General features: G+C 45.8%; 1 protein-coding gene across 1 annotated transcript in view; it reads right to left on the bottom strand.

The window, feature by feature from the left end:
• CCDC71L (coiled-coil domain containing 71-like) overlaps positions 1 to 411 on the bottom strand; it is a 4,529-nt gene extending 4,118 nt beyond the window's left edge. The window contains exon 1 of the mRNA XM_019543966.1: positions 4 to 411. Within this exon, the coding sequence (XP_019399511.1) occupies positions 4 to 323 (320 nt within the window). The 5' untranslated portion in view covers positions 324 to 411. The remainder of the gene's footprint in view (positions 1 to 3) is intronic.
• Between the last annotated feature and the right edge of the window lie 18,646 nt (positions 412 to 19,057).

The following is a 19,057-nucleotide window of genomic DNA, read 5'->3' as shown; positions in this document are numbered from 1 at the left end:
GGCGCAGGCACCTCGGCGCGGCACGAGGCGTAGCCGTACACGTCCTTGCTGCGCAGGATGACCGGCGAGAACTCGTGCTTGAGGCTGCACAGGAAGTCCCACAGCTCTGAGTCCGAGCGCATGAACTCCGTGGACTTGGGCATGAAGAGCTTGATGGCGTCGCCCAGCGCCTTGATGCCGGCGAACGACACCTGCGAGCGCGAGTACACAACTTTCTCCGCGGCGCCCGACACCCCTGGGGCCGCCGCCGCCGCCTCTCCTCTGCTGCCTTGCGGCTTCCCCCCGGCCGCCGCCGCTGCCGCCGCCTTCCTCCTGCGGGACATGGGGGCGGCCGCTGCGCCTCCTTGCTGCGGAGCGCACTCCAGATCCTGCCGCCGCGGCCAAGATGGAGCTTTAAAATCCCAGGCGGAGGCTGCGCTCGGCTCCGCCCTCCCTCGGCGCCCGCTCGTTGGCCCGTTTGAAACACGTCACCGTCCAGGCCCCGCCCACCGCGGCCGTTTGGAGCCTAGTGGCTTCCCCCCGCGTGGGGGCCTGAGGGGAGAGGGGGAGGGGAAGGGAAGGGAAGGGAAGGGAGCGGCCCCCTGCTGGGGGCTCCTGCTCCACCACCGGCCGCCCCCAGCCCATTGTGGTGCCCACGTGTTACCTCATGGCAGCCCTTTGTCCCCAGTGGGAAACTGCCTGGCTGGCACCTGGGTTGCCCTTGACCTGAAGATCATGGTCCCCCCTTTGCTAATCTGTGTGTAAAGATATTCCCCTCCCTCAGAGCTTCACTTGTCCTTGACCTGAAGATAATGGCACCCCCTCTGCTAACCTGTGTCCAAAGATATTCTCCCTCAGAGCTTCAAGGCCAACTCTGAACTCCCACAAAAGGAGCAGATTCAATATTTGTTGTTTGTCCACTTTTGCCCCCCTTCTGGTGTTGCTTTTTGACCTCCCTGATGCCTGGGGTTCAAACTACGCATTGATGCTAAGGGCAGTCTGCCAAAAACAGTAATTAAAGGGTTAATTGGAAAGAGTAATCCATCGGAGACCCCCCTTCCCCCCCAGGTTACAGGTTTCAAATCTTACAGGGGGACTCTTGTCCCTTATGGAGGGGCTCAGCCCCCCCAAGTTACCCCCTCATTTGCACCCTGCTTGCAGCCAGAGTCCCCAGCACAAAGCTTGCGGGCAGCCAGTTGCCTGCGTGGTTTCCCAACGCTGTGTGTTACTGCAGAAAATTAAAAAGTGAATGCTGAGATGAACAGGACGAGGAAAGCATGGCCCAGGCAGTCAGAAGGAGCCAAGGCTGCCAGGAAGAGAGTCCAGTCACTGCCCCAGCCCTGCTGTGCACTTGGGGGCTGCAGAACCAGCTGCTCATGCCATGTACCTGGGCCAGGTGGGACTGAGGGACCCACCGTGAGGCGGACAAAACCCCTTGGCAGGCCTGATCTGACCTGCAAGCCATATTTTGCCCACCCCTGTGCTAGAGGGACCAGAACTGATACTACTGTGGACTCCTTTTGTGAAAAAAAAAGTTACATGTTTGTCCGCGATAACAGGAGAGTGAACTCAAAGATTTGGAAGATTTCTTTTAAGTCTTATGATGGCATCTGCTTAAATTTGTATCTCAAAAAAGCAGATTGGCTACAAAGTCCAAAAATAAAGACAAAGACACTCCTCCAGCTTGTCAAGTCTCACATGAGCCACTCTCCAGAGCCATCAGTTGTCATGGTTCACTGCACCACTCATAATGCATGGTGCCTCTGACATTTTCCAGCACTACAATACTGTTTCTCAGCTATCAAGAAATTCCATGCATCTCTGAGGCAAAGAATTTCAGTAATTTAGAGATTGCTCTTACTAAAATTGAGTAAATAAAAATTTAAAAATTGTTTGGAAAAAAGCAAGGAAATTGTTATGTCCAACATTTACAGAAGTCCTATACCAGGGAAGTGACAATTTAAATCATGGAGGTTTTTGTTTCAAATATGAGATATAAGTATCTTAATAACATATACAAGGAAAAATCACTCTTAATAAGATGACACTTTGGTCTCTCCTCCCTTCTAGGTAGATGCACCTTACACCAGCAAAAGGGAAAAAAAGTATGGTTTTGATATAGTTTATGTTCATTCCCCAGATGCAATACCAGCAAAAAAACTTAGCTTTCCAAATACGTGAGCCATCTTCATCAGAGGGCTGTTTCCTTTTTTTGTTTACTTCTCTGATTATGTCAGGTAAGACAGTCTCCCTCCTACCTCTTTTTCACTTTCATGCTTGTCTTAAAGCTCCATGACCTAAGAGGGGATGAACCTCCTCAAGTAAAGCACTACAGAGGTAGCCGTAAAGTAGTGTCTTGATTACCTCCGAGACCTAGTTTATGAGGCAGAAGTAAGGACTATGTTGTGGTGGTAACACACACCATTGCAGAGAGACAGGCCATTTAGTGCTGAATGAGAGTTTCCACATAGGAATTGAATGAAGTCTAACATCCATTTTAAACAAGTGCACTTGTAAGGGCTTATGTATACAGGGAGACTCAGAAATGTTAATCCAAGTTAGCTAAAGGTGCAAATTTAAAGTGGAATAGTAACTTTACATTAAAGCTCTTTGTAGACACTCATTCAATATAAAAGTGGCCCTAATTCAATTTAGTTTAGTTCACTTTGGAAGTGAAGTAAAATAAATCATATTAAGGTCACTTTGATTCTGAATAACAGTGACCACACAGACTTTAATGCAGTTTAACAAATCCACATGAAAAGTTAATTCAGATTTATTTTCCTGAAAGCCTAGGCACATAAAGAGGTTACTGTGAGGTAACTGCCAGGTTTATTTCTGCTTTTTATCTAATGACTGTCTAAAGATGAATAAATGACCCTGAAAGTAGGGACCAGAATCCAGTACTCTTCTCTTCTGGTGTGCCCTGATCATGAGGCTACAGACCTAGGGTGCCCATACATACATGTGCTCTGACACATTCTAAGTAGATTAATCGAGTCTGCTATGCATTCTAATTAGAATGCTCTAGTATTGCTGCAGCATCACATGTGTAAACCCCTGTGCATTGGCAATGCGTAGGGGGTGCAAATGGGTACATGTGCACCCCCTGAGTGTAGCGGTACACCCTCTGTGAAAAGGCACTGCTTACAGTGTTGGCCGTGCCTGCAGGAGGTTGCTGCTCGCCACCCCCCTCTTTGCCCCTGACACTGCCGGTGGCATTTGCAGGCAGTCTGCGATCACCGCTGGCCTCGCTGCTGGTGGTGTCTGCGGGTGGTCACTGACCACTGGTCAGTGCTCACCACCCCCTGCCACCGACAGCACTGCGGTTACCTGCAGCAGCTCCCCACTTGCCTTCGCTACACTCCTACCACTGATAGCACCGCCACCACTTCCAGGAGCTTGCCATGCCTCCCAGCCTCTGGTGGCACACAGTGTTCATGCCCCTGTGGGTTTAAAAATAGCTGCTGGGGCACTTTAACTAAAGCTCATCAAATAAGCTTTAGTTAAAGCATCCTGCAACCATTTTTAAACATGTGGGGGTTTAATACACTGATGGTGTAAAGTTTTAATTAAAGCAGCTCTTCAGGAACCGCTCTAATTAAAACATGCCCCTGCCCCCAGCCCCAAGCACATTTAAGGCAACCTTAGGCTCCTTTTTGCTCACTTTCTCACTCTCACCCCTTCAGTCTTTTACTCTTGACTATCCAGTAGTCCAGCTTCAACAGGAATGGTAGAAAATAATTCAGCATGGATTATTAAAAAATCTAGTAACTTAAGGCAGACTCCTGGGATGTAGGAGTTATAGGTTTGAATCCTCTCAGGCTGAGAGCATAGAATCATGTCCTGGGTGGGTGGTCTGACCACCCACAAACAGCCCACAATTGGTTAACATGCCACCTGCGGGCCCTGGCAACCACCTCTCCCATTACCCTGTGGCAGAGAAAGGCCCAGGCATCTGAACACCACCAGTGCAGCCTATGCAGTGGGAGGACCATGCACCATTGGTGCAGCCCATATAGTGAGGAGCAGGGGGCTATGCACCACCAGGCAGCCTGTGAACTGGGGCCCAGGGAGTGGGGGGCTATGTGTTCCCAGAGTAGTCTGCACAGCAAAGGGTATTCCTGGAGGAGCTGACCCTACAGCCTGCAACTTGCACAGTGTTTAGTCCCCAGATATGCCAAAGCTGGACAACTGTGAAGTAAGCTATTATGCAGGAGATGGGCACTATCACCTGTCAGTTAGAAGCTTCACCTCAGACAAAGGATCGGCAGTCCAGAACCCTAGGTGATCAGCGGAATCCCATGCACTGCCCTAGTTAGGTGTCTAAATTCTAGAAGGGGCAAGAGGTCAGTCATTCCCCTACGTTCAGTTTTCCCAACACCTACTCTTTGACACATTCAGGCTTTCTGAATTGTCTTTTGGAGGTGCCTAACTCTCCTCGTTCTCTGTATGGACACAGATGGCTAACTCTGAATCACCTAGAGGAACACCTAAAGGCTTGTCTAAATCAGATGTGGACAATTATTTGAGCCCAAGGGCCACATTGGGAGTTTTGGTGAACTGTCACAGGCCAGGTCAGCACCCCCTTCCCTCACCCGCTGCAAAAATTCACCAAAACTCCCTATGTGGGATGGGGCCCCAAGCAGCAGTGTTTAGAAGTGGGAAAGGCTGGGACCACAGGGTGGGATCACGGGACAGGTTGACAGTGTGGGGCTCTGCCACACCCTGGCCCCATGCTGCCACTGTCCCATGATCCTGACCCCAGACACAGCTCCCCACCCACACACCCTGCCTGCATGACTAGTCCCAGCTAGACTCCATGGAGATTGGCCCTGGATGCAGCATATGGCCAGGCAGGGAGCTGCATCCAGGGCTGGGACTGGGATCTTGGGCCAGTGATAACATGGGGCTGGGGCAGAGCTAGAAGCCACTGCCAGGCCTTGCTGCGGGTCCACAGCACCCACGAGGAGGAGAGGAGGGCTGCAAACCCCACAGAGGAGGCTCTGGAGGCCAAGGAGGCAGGGGCAGGGGACAGCCACATGTCATCACTGAGCCTGTCAAGTGGGGAGAACTTAGGTTTTTAATTTTCCCTCCCCTTGCCCAACCCCTCTCTCAGCCCGTGGTGTGCAGCCTGCAAGCAGGGGAGGGAAGGGGATGGACCCAGCAGCAACTCCACATTGCTTAGGATGGCAGTGGTGTTAGTCCTGCCATGTTCTTGGAAGCAGTGGCCAGGGCCAAGGTAGGCAAGCAGTGCTGGGGTACCCTCATCCAGTGTCAGCCCACAGTTCACCCTGGGATGCCCACACAGCAGCCCCCAACCCCGCCAGCTTAGCACGAGTCTTGGCAGCGTGGAGCAGAATGGTACAGAGGCAGTGTCAGGGCTGGATTTGGAGGCTGGTCTTCATGCAGACTGGCCAGGAGCACATGAGCAGAGCAGGATCAGCCACATGCACCATGGCCCAGGCTGCCCCCACACCTGGGCTGGCAGGGCCGAAGGACTCACCATTGGCTGGGAAAAATTGTTCCGTGGGCTGGATCTGGCCCACCAGCCATATTTTGCCCATCCCTGGTCTAAATTGTGGCAGCCATAGGACCATGCCAAGATGTGTCCTAGCACATAGACGATCTAAGCCCACCCCTCCTGCACCCTCAGACATGTTCCAAACCCAGAATTTCACCAGTGAGGCTACTCCAGGCTTATCCCCAGAGACTGATCCAAGCACCCTGGAGACAAAGGGCTCAAACTCAGCCTCAGAGGAACACTGAGGTGCCTCACCAATGAATTCCTATGTTTGAAGTGTGCCTGCAGATGCAAATAGGCAGAGTGGAAAGGGGTGCACTTAGAACCTTTCTTTCCAGGATGTACTGCCACCAAGAAACAGACAAGCTTTAGGTCCCTCCACTGACCAGACAGGAATCCTAGCATCTCACTTCCTCTATTTGGATCACTCCATGCGGTCCATGGCAACTGATTATTAAGTGTTTCAATGCCTAAGGGTGTGTACAGAAGTCCTCCATGCATGTTTTACAATGCTGAAATTTAGGGCACTTTTTATAGCATTATACATTTACAGCACTCTTAAACATGACAGAAGTGCAGTGTTTGGTGATGGGGTGTGGGGGGAGGAGGAGAGGGGCTCTGAGCCTCCCTGCACTTTTCAGGCTAGGGAGCAGGGGGTGCTCCACAACCTCTTGGGGCTTCTCCACTGGTCAGAAATTTGACCAGTGTACAGAAGTTATTTAAAGCAGTGTAGATTACTAAAGTGCTGTAAAATACAGCACTTCAAATTCAATACCTCATTCAGCAAGGGTTAATTTAAAGCACTGTGCCCATTTTTAAGTGCTATAAAACCATGCATTTCTGTTAAGTCATGGTAATGAAGTGCTTTAAATGGCAAAAAAACAACTTCTGTACACACCCTAAGTGGCAGAACCTATGTGACCAGTCATACCCAAGGCTCTGAACTGCAGATCAAATTAAACCTATTAAATTAAATTCTGTGTCAGAACTCTTACACTAGCAGAATACCCACGTGGAGAATGTATTATCTGTACTAGTCCTAACAGTCTTCCATCAACAATCACACAATGTTTCTATCCTTCCAGCTCTGACTGTTTTGGTCAAATTTAACTCTGCTTTCAAATTAAATGGCAGTTCCCCTCCTTGATCTTTAAAAACTTTGGTGTATTTTGGTTTGGAAATGCCTCTTCCCATTAGCTCACCTTTGTCAGAACATTTGTGATTTCACAGGTATGACTCCACAGATAATTATGGCCAAAACTTCAACTGAGCCTCAGGTTGCTGCATGATCCAGGAAATAAGTCCTCGATTTGTTGAGCTGACAGGCTAAAGGAAATGCAGAAGCATGTGTACCACAGGGAAGAATTCCAGTGCTGAGCAAAGGGGAAGGAACTGCAGTAATCCTATCAAAAAGCAGAAGAATGCTTGCCAAGTCCTACCAACATCTAGCAGGATGCACATCAGAACTGAGCTGGGAGGAAACGTTCACTGATGACAGCAATGGTAAACCCCTCCTCAATGCAGAACCCACCATCAGCCAGGCTGGCCTAGAACCAGCAAAGGTTAACAATTGTAGCAAAACCCCCAGTTTTTCTTTTCTTTTCTTTTTTTTTTTAAATACATTCCCTCCCTTCCCCAACTATTTCTGACTTTTTCTCTCCCTCTCTATTCCCTATAGATAAGTATGAGTAAGCTAAGACATAGGATAAGCTTTGGCATTTTTGTAGCAAGTTTTTTTTCTTATTTCTCTCCTTCTTTGATCCACTGTTTTATGTTGTATAATAATTATGTTTATATTGATTTTTACTGTGTGCTTACTGTTTTACTGATTTTTACTTTTTTTTAATTGATACTATAATTTAGGCCTACATGTGTAAGTTAGTATAAGTAATATCAAGTTTCCATTTTGAATGTCAAGCCTCCATTTTGTGTCATCTGCCCGGGTGTAACCTATGACTCATGTCTAACCAGTCTCATGTAAATTGGTTCCTGAATGAATGGGGGTGAATGAGGGTGCTGGAGATACAATGGTAGCAGGCCTCTACTGAATAATCAACACAATGATTGGACCATCAGCTCAACAACCGGACCATTGCCTTCCATTGACTCACCCAGGAACCAGGGAAAAACAAAGACCCTAAAGAAATCAGACAACCCACTATTGCAACACAGACACCTGGAACTGCGCGTCCTCTCATAGAGTGCACATGCTCAGTACACCCCTTGCCTGGGCATGCCCCTGCCACTAGTGTGATAGAAGGTCTGCCCCTATAACAAGGGGTAGTGAAGGCAGACCCAGTGGGACGCCCTCTCCATCTGGACCAGCACCATGCCATACCATCTATCCACCCAGAGGCCCTGCCGGCGACCCCCTCTGGACAACACCTTGCTGGAGAAGACCCCGACTGGCCATTGAGAATCAACTCACAGCCCAGGATACATAGCCATCACCTACCTTCCTTCCCCAAGCAAAGGACCTGGACTCTGTCCCTACACACCTTGACTCCAATCCCTCCACCAAGCCTTTTTCTCTCCTGCTACCATTGTGTGGATGTGTATGTGAGTGCTTGTGTGTAAGAATCAATAACTTGGTGGGGCTATGTAGTGTGTTGTCTATTTAATAAACCTGTTATTTTGAAACCCCAAGTTGGATTTTTGTCTTATTGACCTCACAACCCTCCTTGATTTCCTGGCTATCTCCCAGCCTCTCAGTTTCCAGCCCCAGTCTCCCAGCTTTCTGCCTCTCTGTTTCCTCGCTGTCTCCTCCTTGCCACTGGGCTTTTTCCCTTGCTTCCACCCCAGCACCAGGTCACCCCGAGTAACCCCAGGTCACATTAAACCTAAGTAACCCCAAGCCCCAGTGACCTCAAGTAACCCTGGGGCCACTTGGCTTTAAGTAACCCCAGCTCCCCTCCAGTCTGCTGGTTCTAATCCTGGCTCTGGCAACTTTCACTCTCTCATCTTAACCCCCGTCCATGTCCCTCCTTCTAGAAATCTTTGACCCTTGTTTCCCCCTCCCATAATCACAAAGCACCCTAGGTATGCCAAGTACCCCAAGCACATGCATACATACTACACCACCCAAGCCAGGAACTCACCTGTGTAGGTGTGTGTGTGAACTGGCAAATATATGTGTATGTGTATGTGTATATATATATATGTCATCGTGTGTGTGGTATATGAACTAGTAATATGTGTATTGGAAGTGCAGGTATTGACAATTGATTTTTGTCTAACTTTCGGTGTGTATAGTGTGTAGGTGCTTGAATTGGTGATAGGTGTACATGTGCTTTGACTGGTAATCTTGGATGTGTATGTGCCTGAGTTGGTAGTGTGTGTGTGTATGCACCGTGTGTGTGAGCCTAGTGATTTTTGTGTGTGTATATGTGCAATTGTGTCATACCCTCCCATCTAACAGCATAAATTTTAGATCCTGAGAGTTGACCTGGCCCTACAGAACAATACAATCAGGAAAGTGTACTTTACTGTCCTCATTAATGCGTGTTTTGCCTTCATTTTCTTTATGACCCCTTTCCAGACATGCAAGAAGGGAACACAAGAATTTTGTTTTACGGCAGCCCTGTTCCTTTAAAACCATAATATTTTTTAAAAATTTAAAAAACCTAGAAAACATACTTTATTATCCAAAAATTATTCCCAGACACATGCTTAAGCAGAATTAATTTCTGGTAATAGTTGACAAATAACAGCTGATGAGATAAGCATTTCCAAATACATACTTAACAGAGGCTTTACCCATTCAGAGTAAAAGTTTTAACATAATTTGAAAAACAAAAAAGATAGGTCTTACTTTCAGAGTGGGCGTTTCAGTACATGTTTAAGCAGCCTGCCTTATTTCTGAACTGCTTGGAGCATGCAATCTGGACTGTAAAATTATTAGATCCTGCTTCATTTGGGATCTCAGCTTCTGAATGTGGTTCTAACATATCTACACAGGAAAGAACAAACCATTCCATAATAGGGTTCAGACACTACTTACATAAGCTCTGTCTGTTCTTAATATGAAGAGGCATAAGTGTCATCTGAATTTCATCCATTCATCTAAACAGGGTGCAACATTTAAGAGATTTATTAAAATTACTCAGCAGCTTTGTTAATGTCATTGTTCCTGGTTGAAAATGCATGCTAACCTAGTATTTGTCAGTTTAAGGTACCTACTACTAGAATAAAGATACAAGTTTTGAATATGCAAATATGCATGAAATAGTCCTTCAGTTATTCAGTTAATTATGTTAAAAAGCAATGTTCAATTAAAAAGTGTTGGGTTATTATGGAGTTTTATGACTTTTTGTTATTTCATTTTATGAATTGTCTATAAAATGTACTTCTTGAGCAGAAAAGAGTTGTTAATTTTAACGGACTAATAAATATTTCTCAATTATTGTAGTCCATAAAGATAAATGATGCTAAACTAGAGGAGTAAGACCCAGTAGACTACTAATTAAAATGACATTGAATTCTACAAAGGAAAAAATTAAGATTTAAAAATGAAATTCCAGCAGATTTAACTAAATTTTCCACAAATTTTATTGCCTCTGGGAATCATCCTTTCTAGAGATACTATAAATGAAAAATTCCTGGGTGTTTTGCAAAAGCATGTGATAATGTTGCATCAAAAGGTGGTAGTGGTGGCCATCATGCAGGTCTAGCCTACTTAAAAATCACAAATCCAGGTACAGATAACTAGTCTTTTTTCATGGTAACTGGAAAGAGCAAAGGGGTTGCTTGTTAAACGTGTGCCTAGCTTCACTTAGCATTTGAAGCACTTCAAAGTGCAGATTCACCTTGAAACACTCCAGAACTGGAGGATTTCAGTTGCAGACACCCATATAGTCCCCTCCATGTCCCACAGTTGGAGCATCTTAGAAATCATGGTGGCTGCCTGAAGCCACCAGGCGTCCACCCCATGGTATCAGCAGTAGCCTTTCACTGCTGTAGCAATGGCGGCCAGGTGTAGAGCACTGCAATGCAGTGCTGGCTGCTATACTCCTCTCCCCTGCTCTCCAGTAAGGTTTGACCCAGGGTATAAACCTTGATAGTTATACTTCTGTACACACCCTCCACCAGACCCAGGAGACCAGACATGGAGAGGTGCACAGGGATTTGGGAGCTGGAGAGCTGGAGCCCCTGTTTTGGCAAGGGAGTTGCAGGGCCTCTGGTCTCCTGGTTCTATGGAGTGGGGAAAGGACAGAAAGGCACTCACTAACACAGGGGCCCCTATGTGAAGGGGAGAGTGGAGCAGTATGGGATGCTTGAGGCCCCAGCTGTCCCCTGTTGCGCCCTGCGAAAATCCATATGTAATCTGAAGTGTTGCATTTTAAAGCACTTCTAAACAGTACCTGTTTTCTTCAGCGTCATTTTTGGAACACTTAGTATTTTTTGAATACCTCTGTGACAGGGTCAGACACAGGCATGGGCAAACCAGGCAGCCACCCAAGCCTGGGACAGAAAGGGGGCCCGAAAATGATATTTTTAAAATTATTATTATCATTATCTCTGGCAAAGGGGGGCCTAATACTAAAAGTTCACCTGGGGCTGCCAGGAATCTAGGTATGGTGCTGCTCAGTAAGTGTGTACATTTCTGTGGCTCATCCTTTTGAAGCACTTTAAAGGCTGTTGAAGCGCTTCAAACTTTGTGCCTGTTCACACTATGAGGTATCTAGAGACAACAGAAGTTATCACATGAGGCTATATGGTAACTCTTAATGCAGGGTTAGCCATATGGGGTAAGAGGTTTCTCTGGAGCTTACTACAGATCCAGGAGCTAACTGATGACTTGGCAAATAGTGTTTGTGTGAGAGGTAGGTTGTGAAGGTACATTATGAATCTCTATAAAGACTGCTGTGTCCCCAGAAAGCTGCATCAACATAGTGAAGCTCTGCCTAGGTATGGAGCTCTAATGTAAGGTAGGATTGGAGACTGAGGGCAAGATTCACAAAGGAGCTGAGACACATAAAATTGGACTTAAGAAGAATTTTGCCACCAAGTTCCAATCAAATGATTCACAAAACCTATTTACCCTGTGAGGTGCCAAAAACTTCCTAAGGACCTACATTTTCCCAGAAAAAATGACTTAGGCCAGGACTGTCCAACTTTTACTGCCCTAGTGGCTATATGGGCCACACCAAGCAAGCTGCACAGATACTTCTTCCGTAGCCGCAGCTGCACCATGCAGACACACGAGCAGAATCCCCAAGTCCGATTGCAATACACACCTGCATGCTCCCCACTATACCATGGGTGTTGACTTGACACATGGCAGATCAAAGCTCGGGATCTCAATATCAGGCTGTTAGGTGGGAGGGCGTGACACAAAATTATACACACACACACAAACTCCACATACAACACTATGGGTTCACACACACATACCCAAACATGCATACACGCACTTCTGTGGCTGTGTTTTGACATTAGGGGGTGCTTGGGGTTACTTGGGGTCACTGTGCCCCAGAGTTACTCAGGGTCATGGTGCCCCAGCATTACTGGGGGTCACTTGGAGCCCAGGCGAAAGTGAGGGAAAAAGCAGGGGCCAGAGACAGCAGAGCGAGTGGTGGAGCCAGGGAAGAAAGCCGTGGCAGCAGCAAGGAGAAGCAGCGGAGACTGGAGGTAAGGGGCAGTGGGACAGGAGCCGGGAGGCAGCCAGGAGCTGGGAGGAATGGGAAGAAGCGTTGAAGGTAAGGGGCGGTGAGGCAGAGCAGAGGCCGGCGGAGAAAGCCAGGGCAGAGGTGAAGCAGAGGTCGGGGGAGAAAGCCGGGAGTGGGAAAGATGGAGGAAAAAGCCAGGAAAGTGGCAGAGACAAGGGAAGAAAGCTAGGACAAAAGCCAGGGCAGAGGTGAAGCAGAGGGTGGTGGAGGGCAGAGGAGCCGGGGAAGGCAAAAAGCTGGGCGATGGAGTGGTGGAGAAAAGCCGGGAGTCAGAGAGAGAGCAGGGAAAAAGCAGTGATGCAGAGCTATGAGGTAGCCAGGAGACAGTGGCAAAAGATGGGGCCGGGGGAGAAAGCTGGGAGACAGTGGGGGCCGAGGGAGACAGAACAGTGTCAGAGCAAAAGCTGAAGGAAGCCAGGAGGTAACAGGTGAAAGACGGGGCCAGGGGAGACGAAAGCTGGGAGACAGCAGGCAAAACACAGGGCCGGAGGCAGCAGAAAAGTGACAGGGTGGCAGAACCAATGAGCTGGGGGAATAAAGCCAGGTGGCAATGAGGAAAAAGGCAGTGGCTGGGCACAGGAGCCGGGGAAGGGAAAAATCAGGAACTTGAGGTCCAGAGGTCAGGAGGCAGAGTGGGGCCGAAGCCAGGAACTAGAGGTGGTGGAACAGACAAACTGAGGGAATAAGCTGGGAGGAAGCTGGAGCAGAAGCCAGGAGAGAGAGAAAGCCAGGAGGTGGAGATGGGGGGTGGGAGGTAGAGGAGAACGGAGCCGAGGTGAGGGGCGGTGGAACAAGCCGGGGGAAAGAGCAGGGATCAGAGGGCCAGCCGAGGGAGACAGAAGGCAGAGATGGAGGCAGAAATGGAGGTAGCCGGGAAGTGAGGACAGCTAGGGGAGATGGCTGGGGAGGAGAGACAGAAACAGAGGTAGCTGGGAAGTCAGGATACAGCTGGGGGAGATGGCTGGAGGATGGAGGCAGAAACAGAGGTGGAGGAGACAGCTGGGGGATATGGAGCTGGGAGAGATCAGGAAAGCAGTGAGATCAAAGGGGCAGAAGCTGGGAGGCGGAGAGTCAGTGGAGCAGAAGTGAGGGGTGGTGAAAGCCAGGGTTTGTAGGAGAACAGAGCCAGGGTTTGAGTAAGGATGGAGGTCAGAGAGATGGGGGTTTTGGAGGTGGCAGAGAGGGAGCTGAGATGACAGAGAGAGAGAAAAAGAGACAGAATGAAGGTCAGAAGGGACAGACAGCAGAGACAGGAGCAGGGCCAGGAGGTCAGTAAGACAAAACCCAACTCAGGGTTCCAAAATAACAGTTTTATTAAAGAGGCAACACACTACATAGCCCCATAAAGTTATTGGCACACACACACACACACACACACACACACACACACACACACACACACACACACACACACACACACACACACACACACACACACAGCAGGAGAGGAAAGGTTTAACGGAGGGATTTGAGGTCCAGGTGTGCAGAGACAGAGCTCAGGTCCCTTGTGTGGGGGAAGAAGGTGGGTGATAGCTACCTATCCCAGGTTGAGAGTTGACCCTCGATGGCCAGTCAGGATCTTCTCCAGGAAGGTGTTGTCCAGAGGGGGTCACTGGCAGGGCCTCTGGGTGGATAGGTGGCATGGTGTAGTGCTGGTCCGGATGGAGAGGGACTCTCAAGGAGATCACACTCTACCACCCCTTTTATAGGGGTGGGCTAGCTGTGACTCCAGTAGGCCGGACATATCCAGGCAAGGGCCAGTCCTGTTCAGATGAGGACATGCAGTTCCAGGTGTCCTCATTGTCCAGTGTAATACAATGGTAGAGTTTATGGTTTCTATTATGTTCTTTGTTTCTATGTTGCTGGTTTTTTGGAGGGTCTTTTTCTTTCAAATATTGGGTCCTGGGAGTAGGTCTGTGATTTCAGGGAGAGTCAATGCAAGGCGATGGTCTGGTCATTAAGTTGATAGTCCGGTTATTGAGTAGGAGATATTTTTAGGCCTGCTACCATTATGTCTCAAGCACCCTCATTCACTCTCATTTACCCAGAAACCAATTTACATAGGAGGGGCAGGTATGAGTCACAGTTACAACACAGTTACAATAGGGTATGCCTGGGCAGGGTACACAAAATGGAGACTTGACATTGCAAGATGGAAACCTAACATTACAAGATGGAGGCTTGCCATTACTTTGGTTAACTTATAGGAACAAGCCTAAATCATACAATATAAATATAAAACAGTAAAAATCTATACAAACATAATAGGAATATAATATAAAACAGTAAAAATCAATACAAAAATAACAGAACACTATTTATGATGTAAAAATGGACTACAAGAACTTAGCTTATCTATGACTACTTATAACTACTTATAAGAGATAGAGAGGGCAGAGAGAAAGTCAGAAATGGTTGGGGAAGGGAAGGGAATGTATTTTTAAATTTAAAAAAAAAGAAAAACTGGAGGTTTTGCTACATGGCTACACAATTCCCCCTTCCCACGCAGCCCCAATCCCTTCCCACCCCTTGGAGCAGCACCAGACTCACCATCAGTTCTCTAGGATGCTGCACTGCCCTGCCCCCATAAAGCACAGTTGCAGGGGGGAGGAGAAACCTAGAGATTCCAGCTGCTACTGCAGCCTGAGGGATGGAGGGAGCAGCAGCCAGATGAGAGACTGGGGTCACACATTAACTCTTCATGGCTTGCGGGCAGCCTTGATTTAGGCAAGTAATGTTCAGTTCCTGTGTATCCCCAGAGATGTTTGTTCCACTTAAGCCAAACCCCAGCCTCTCATGGACGTGACCTTTCAGGCTGTCCTGGGCATTGAATTCAGCATGCTGCATCACTTTTGTTCCAATGTATGGTCAGTAGTGGTGCTCTTTTGCATAGCTTCCTTGTGGTTAGAGCAGGCCTGAGAGCAGGCACTGGTGAAGAGCCTGAAGAAGAAAGCCACATGGGAAAAAATTTCAGCTCTGGAGAGTGTGAGCTAACTTGAGTGGACAGAGCATTGGCAGGGCGTGCCATGGCCATACTATAGATAAGTCTACAGGGTCCCCATGCCTAAGTCCCTTAATAACTTTGTGAGTCTTGCCCTTACTTTGGCTACTAACACCTCTTCTTGGTTTCTCTTTGCCTTCATACTCTTCAGAAATCTGCCCTTACAATTTTCAGCTGTATTGTTTATTTCTTATTCATTGATGTATGGCTTTATATTTACATACTGAAATTACATTTTGTTTCAAGTCCAGAAAGTGTGAATAATGGTTTATATTTATTTTCTGAATTAATTATTCTAGTACCTTATAGTTCTGTAACAGTTAGTTGATACTATCTCTTATTTCCTCACTTAAAATGGGTGTCATGCTCAGCATGACTTACATGATTAAACCATATATATATCATAACTGGTCATTGGTTTGTTGCATTGATAAAAACTATTGCATTTACAAATATCACCTGAAAGTAATCGCATAGGAAATTATTATGATTCTGTTTCCTGAATGACTGGGATTGTAAACTGAATATTTTATGACCTGAGAGACAGAAACTAAATAGCAGTAAATCAGGTTGATTGTCTTTATTTTAATATAGCAGTATCAATTTATGACAGATGAGGTTTTGGTCTTATATGTGAAGTGCATGTATTTGATGATGTTATATCTCCTAAAGTCACAATAACATTTTGGGCAGATTCATCCTCGATGTACCTCTATTGGCCCACTGTTTCCAGATGGTCAACTACCTCATTCAAAAGTCTTTTAAAATTGTTTTTTTAAATAAGGAAATTAAGTAATTTAGCCTATTTCACATAAACAGATGTATAATATCCAGCTAGCAACTGTATTGAACTTATTCCAAAATATAAAGAGATGCCTCCATGCTTGCATAATAAAGACAAGAATTACCAAACAGCTAACAAATCATCCAAATATGATTCTTCCAACTATAAGAGAATTTTCCCTACATGACAACATTTCATTCATTTAATTTAAATTGACTTCATAAAATCTATGTCCATCCCTATGTGGTTGCTCTTATTCTGGTCTGTGTGTAGAATATTTTGGTTTATTTTATACCTTTTTTCAATTTAAAACATCACAACTATAAAGAAATGAGAGTACTTACCCAGATTTGCCATGGTTTAATTAAACAGATTAAGCTTTCCCCCTAACCATTGCTATTTTCATGAATCTAATCTTAAAACCAGGAGCCTAAAATTAGATTTCCATATTCATCATCTTCAAGAGGAAGCACTGGGTGCTCAGAATTTGCCATTTATGGCTTGGTTTTTCAGATGGCTTTTCAGATTCTCCAATACAGTGCAGCCAGTTGTTCTAAAATATTCAGTCTTCAAAAATTAAGCAAGGAAAGTAACTAAAGATTTGAAAGGTTCAATCTTAGACCCTGTTTTTACATTTTCTATTTAGCTAATTTTTTAATTTCTGGTTATTCTTCTGAATGGCTTGAGTGGGTTATAACAGTTGAACAATGCATTTTATTCTTGAAATTACTAATTATGAGCTCTAAAAACAGTTCACTTTTTCTTCCCTCCCCCCTTTTTGCTCGTCTCTTTTTCTTTCTCTGTCCATCTTCCTCTTGATCCATCTTCTTCCCAATTGCCCCTCCTTGACTGAGAGTTGAATCACCATGAGTTCTCCTATTGCTTCCTGCTACAGTGAGTCAGTGTTTCCAGATGTAGCACTTCCTTTCAATGACTAATGTTTCAATAATCACACACTTTGTGTAGTGTATGTCATTGTAAAAGTATGAGGCTCCTATGGAAAATATGTTGCAGCCAAGCTACCCAGTACCTACTTATCCTCTTTTGCACTCTCCTGGCACACCTTTGATGTTAAAGAAAATCCAAAAGAGAAAGTAAATATCGGGAAGTGGGTCTGTTGGGTCTTACTGCAGCCTAGTTAGCCATTCAGCCTCTTTGCAGGGCTCCTCCATCCCCATCCCCTGCCCTTACCACACCAGATGCTACATGGTGTACAACTTCCTACACAGTCCTATGAGCTCCTGTTGGTTGTCCAATGCCTGTGTCGTGGACAGTCCTCAATAATTGGGTTTAGGTCCTCATGGGTTCCCAATGCTCAATTCTTAGTTTTACTTCCCCTTCTGACCTTGAGGTAAATTCCTTGTCAGATCGCTCTCATGGCTGTCACCCATGGCCATTATTCAGTTAAGTGACTTAATCCCAGCATTACTCCTCATTAACTTCAAAGTACAAACAGCAAACTACAGCCAACCTGTCACACTCCCTCCATACAGATAAGGTGCCCTCTTCCCCACAGCAGTCCATTTGAACTCTGTCCTATTTTGACAGGGCATGACCAACCGATGCCCTGTCAGAGTCATACTGTATCCCAGACTGCTTACAAAGTTTAATAATTCAGTTACAAAATTAAAAGAATAAACACTAGCAGAAAGGCAAAGAAATTAAGACGGGAATAATAAGAGAAATAGAGAAAGCAGAAAGGTTGAAATTTGAAAATTCATGTAAACTTTTGTCTTTAATAGGAAATTGAACCATTGCTGAAAGTGGCTTCTAGATATTGCATGCAATCAGATGGAATTTGAGAATAGATGTAGAATCACTGAAGCAGAGCAATAGCAAAAGTCTGATCCAAACTGCAAAAATTTCGTAGCAGAAAGCTGGCTTGCTTCCAATAGTTAGAATGTGTGAAATGAAAAGACTGAGAGGTGGCTGAGCATAGAAAGCTGGAAGGACTGAAAAGATAAACACAGAGACAATCTGGCTGTAGGGTTTCTTGTGCCATAAACTTACCTAAATGTTTCCCTCTCAAGATTGATTTACAATAGTGATTCTCAACCAGGGTGCCATGGCATTTAAGGGTGTCAAGGGGTGCCATACAATATTGGTTGGGTGTGCAAACACCTACACATGATTTCCAAGATAAACCCTTGTATTTCAACAAGAAATCTATAGTGTTAATTTTTTTTCTGATCTGTTGTGGTCTTTGAGTCCTTTGCAACAGAAAAAGTTCTCTATTATTTTTCCAGTCCCAAAACAAGTGACAACTAAGAGCTGGCATCTTCCAAATGGTGCCTTGAGCCTAAAAGATCGAGAACCACTGATCTACAAGATATATTTTAAGATGACATGGATTGTTCTGTGTTTAAATACACAACTTTGTCAGCCGTGTATTACTTATGGCATATTTTTAGGTAAACTTAATTGACTGTTGTTTATTCAGTATAGCTCCTGTATAGCCACAGATAGCACTTAATACAATTGTCAGTGCAAACTAGTCCTGTAGTGCTTTCTTGCAATGGTTTTTAGGGCTTATCTTCCCATGTACCTACTCTCCATTTGCAAGTAAAGACTATGCCTGAAAGTCATCAACCTCTTCATATTTGCCTGCACAATATGTACATCCTCAATTTCTCCTACTTCCAGCAATATCTCCAGTGACTCATTCTGATATTTAGCATTTGATTATTTACCATGTGAGAGGGTCATGTTTGCCCTCTCTGCCTGATTCAATCTCAGGATTTTAGCCTAGGTACAGTCAATGTTCCCTCTAAGGTGTAGCAACCCGTGAGTGTGCTGCTTCAGTCCATGAGCACACTGCTGCAGTCCTGCCTCCCCCTTTTTGGCATGTCAGGGAGAGGTGGGGCCAACTTATTAACTACAGTTGATAAGTTATCTTATCAACTGTAAGATAAGCAGGATTCTGGTCTCATTTTTTCACATTGATACAGAGTTCTTGAATTCCATACACCCTGGTGTTAAATCTGCAGAAATTAACAACTGATTATGCTGCCACTATGCTCAACCAATTATTTAAAAACCTTGAAATATGCACTCCTGGAAATACTACGAAACTGAATTATTTGGGAGAAAAGAGTCTTGAA

The sequence above is a fragment of the Crocodylus porosus genome, unplaced genomic scaffold (assembly GCF_001723895.1).
Source record: "Crocodylus porosus isolate Cpor-Errol unplaced genomic scaffold, CroPor_comp1, whole genome shotgun sequence".
In the NCBI taxonomy this organism is placed as follows: Eukaryota; Metazoa; Chordata; order Crocodylia; family Crocodylidae; genus Crocodylus; species Crocodylus porosus.
This window is presented reverse-complemented; position numbering and strand designations above follow the sequence as displayed.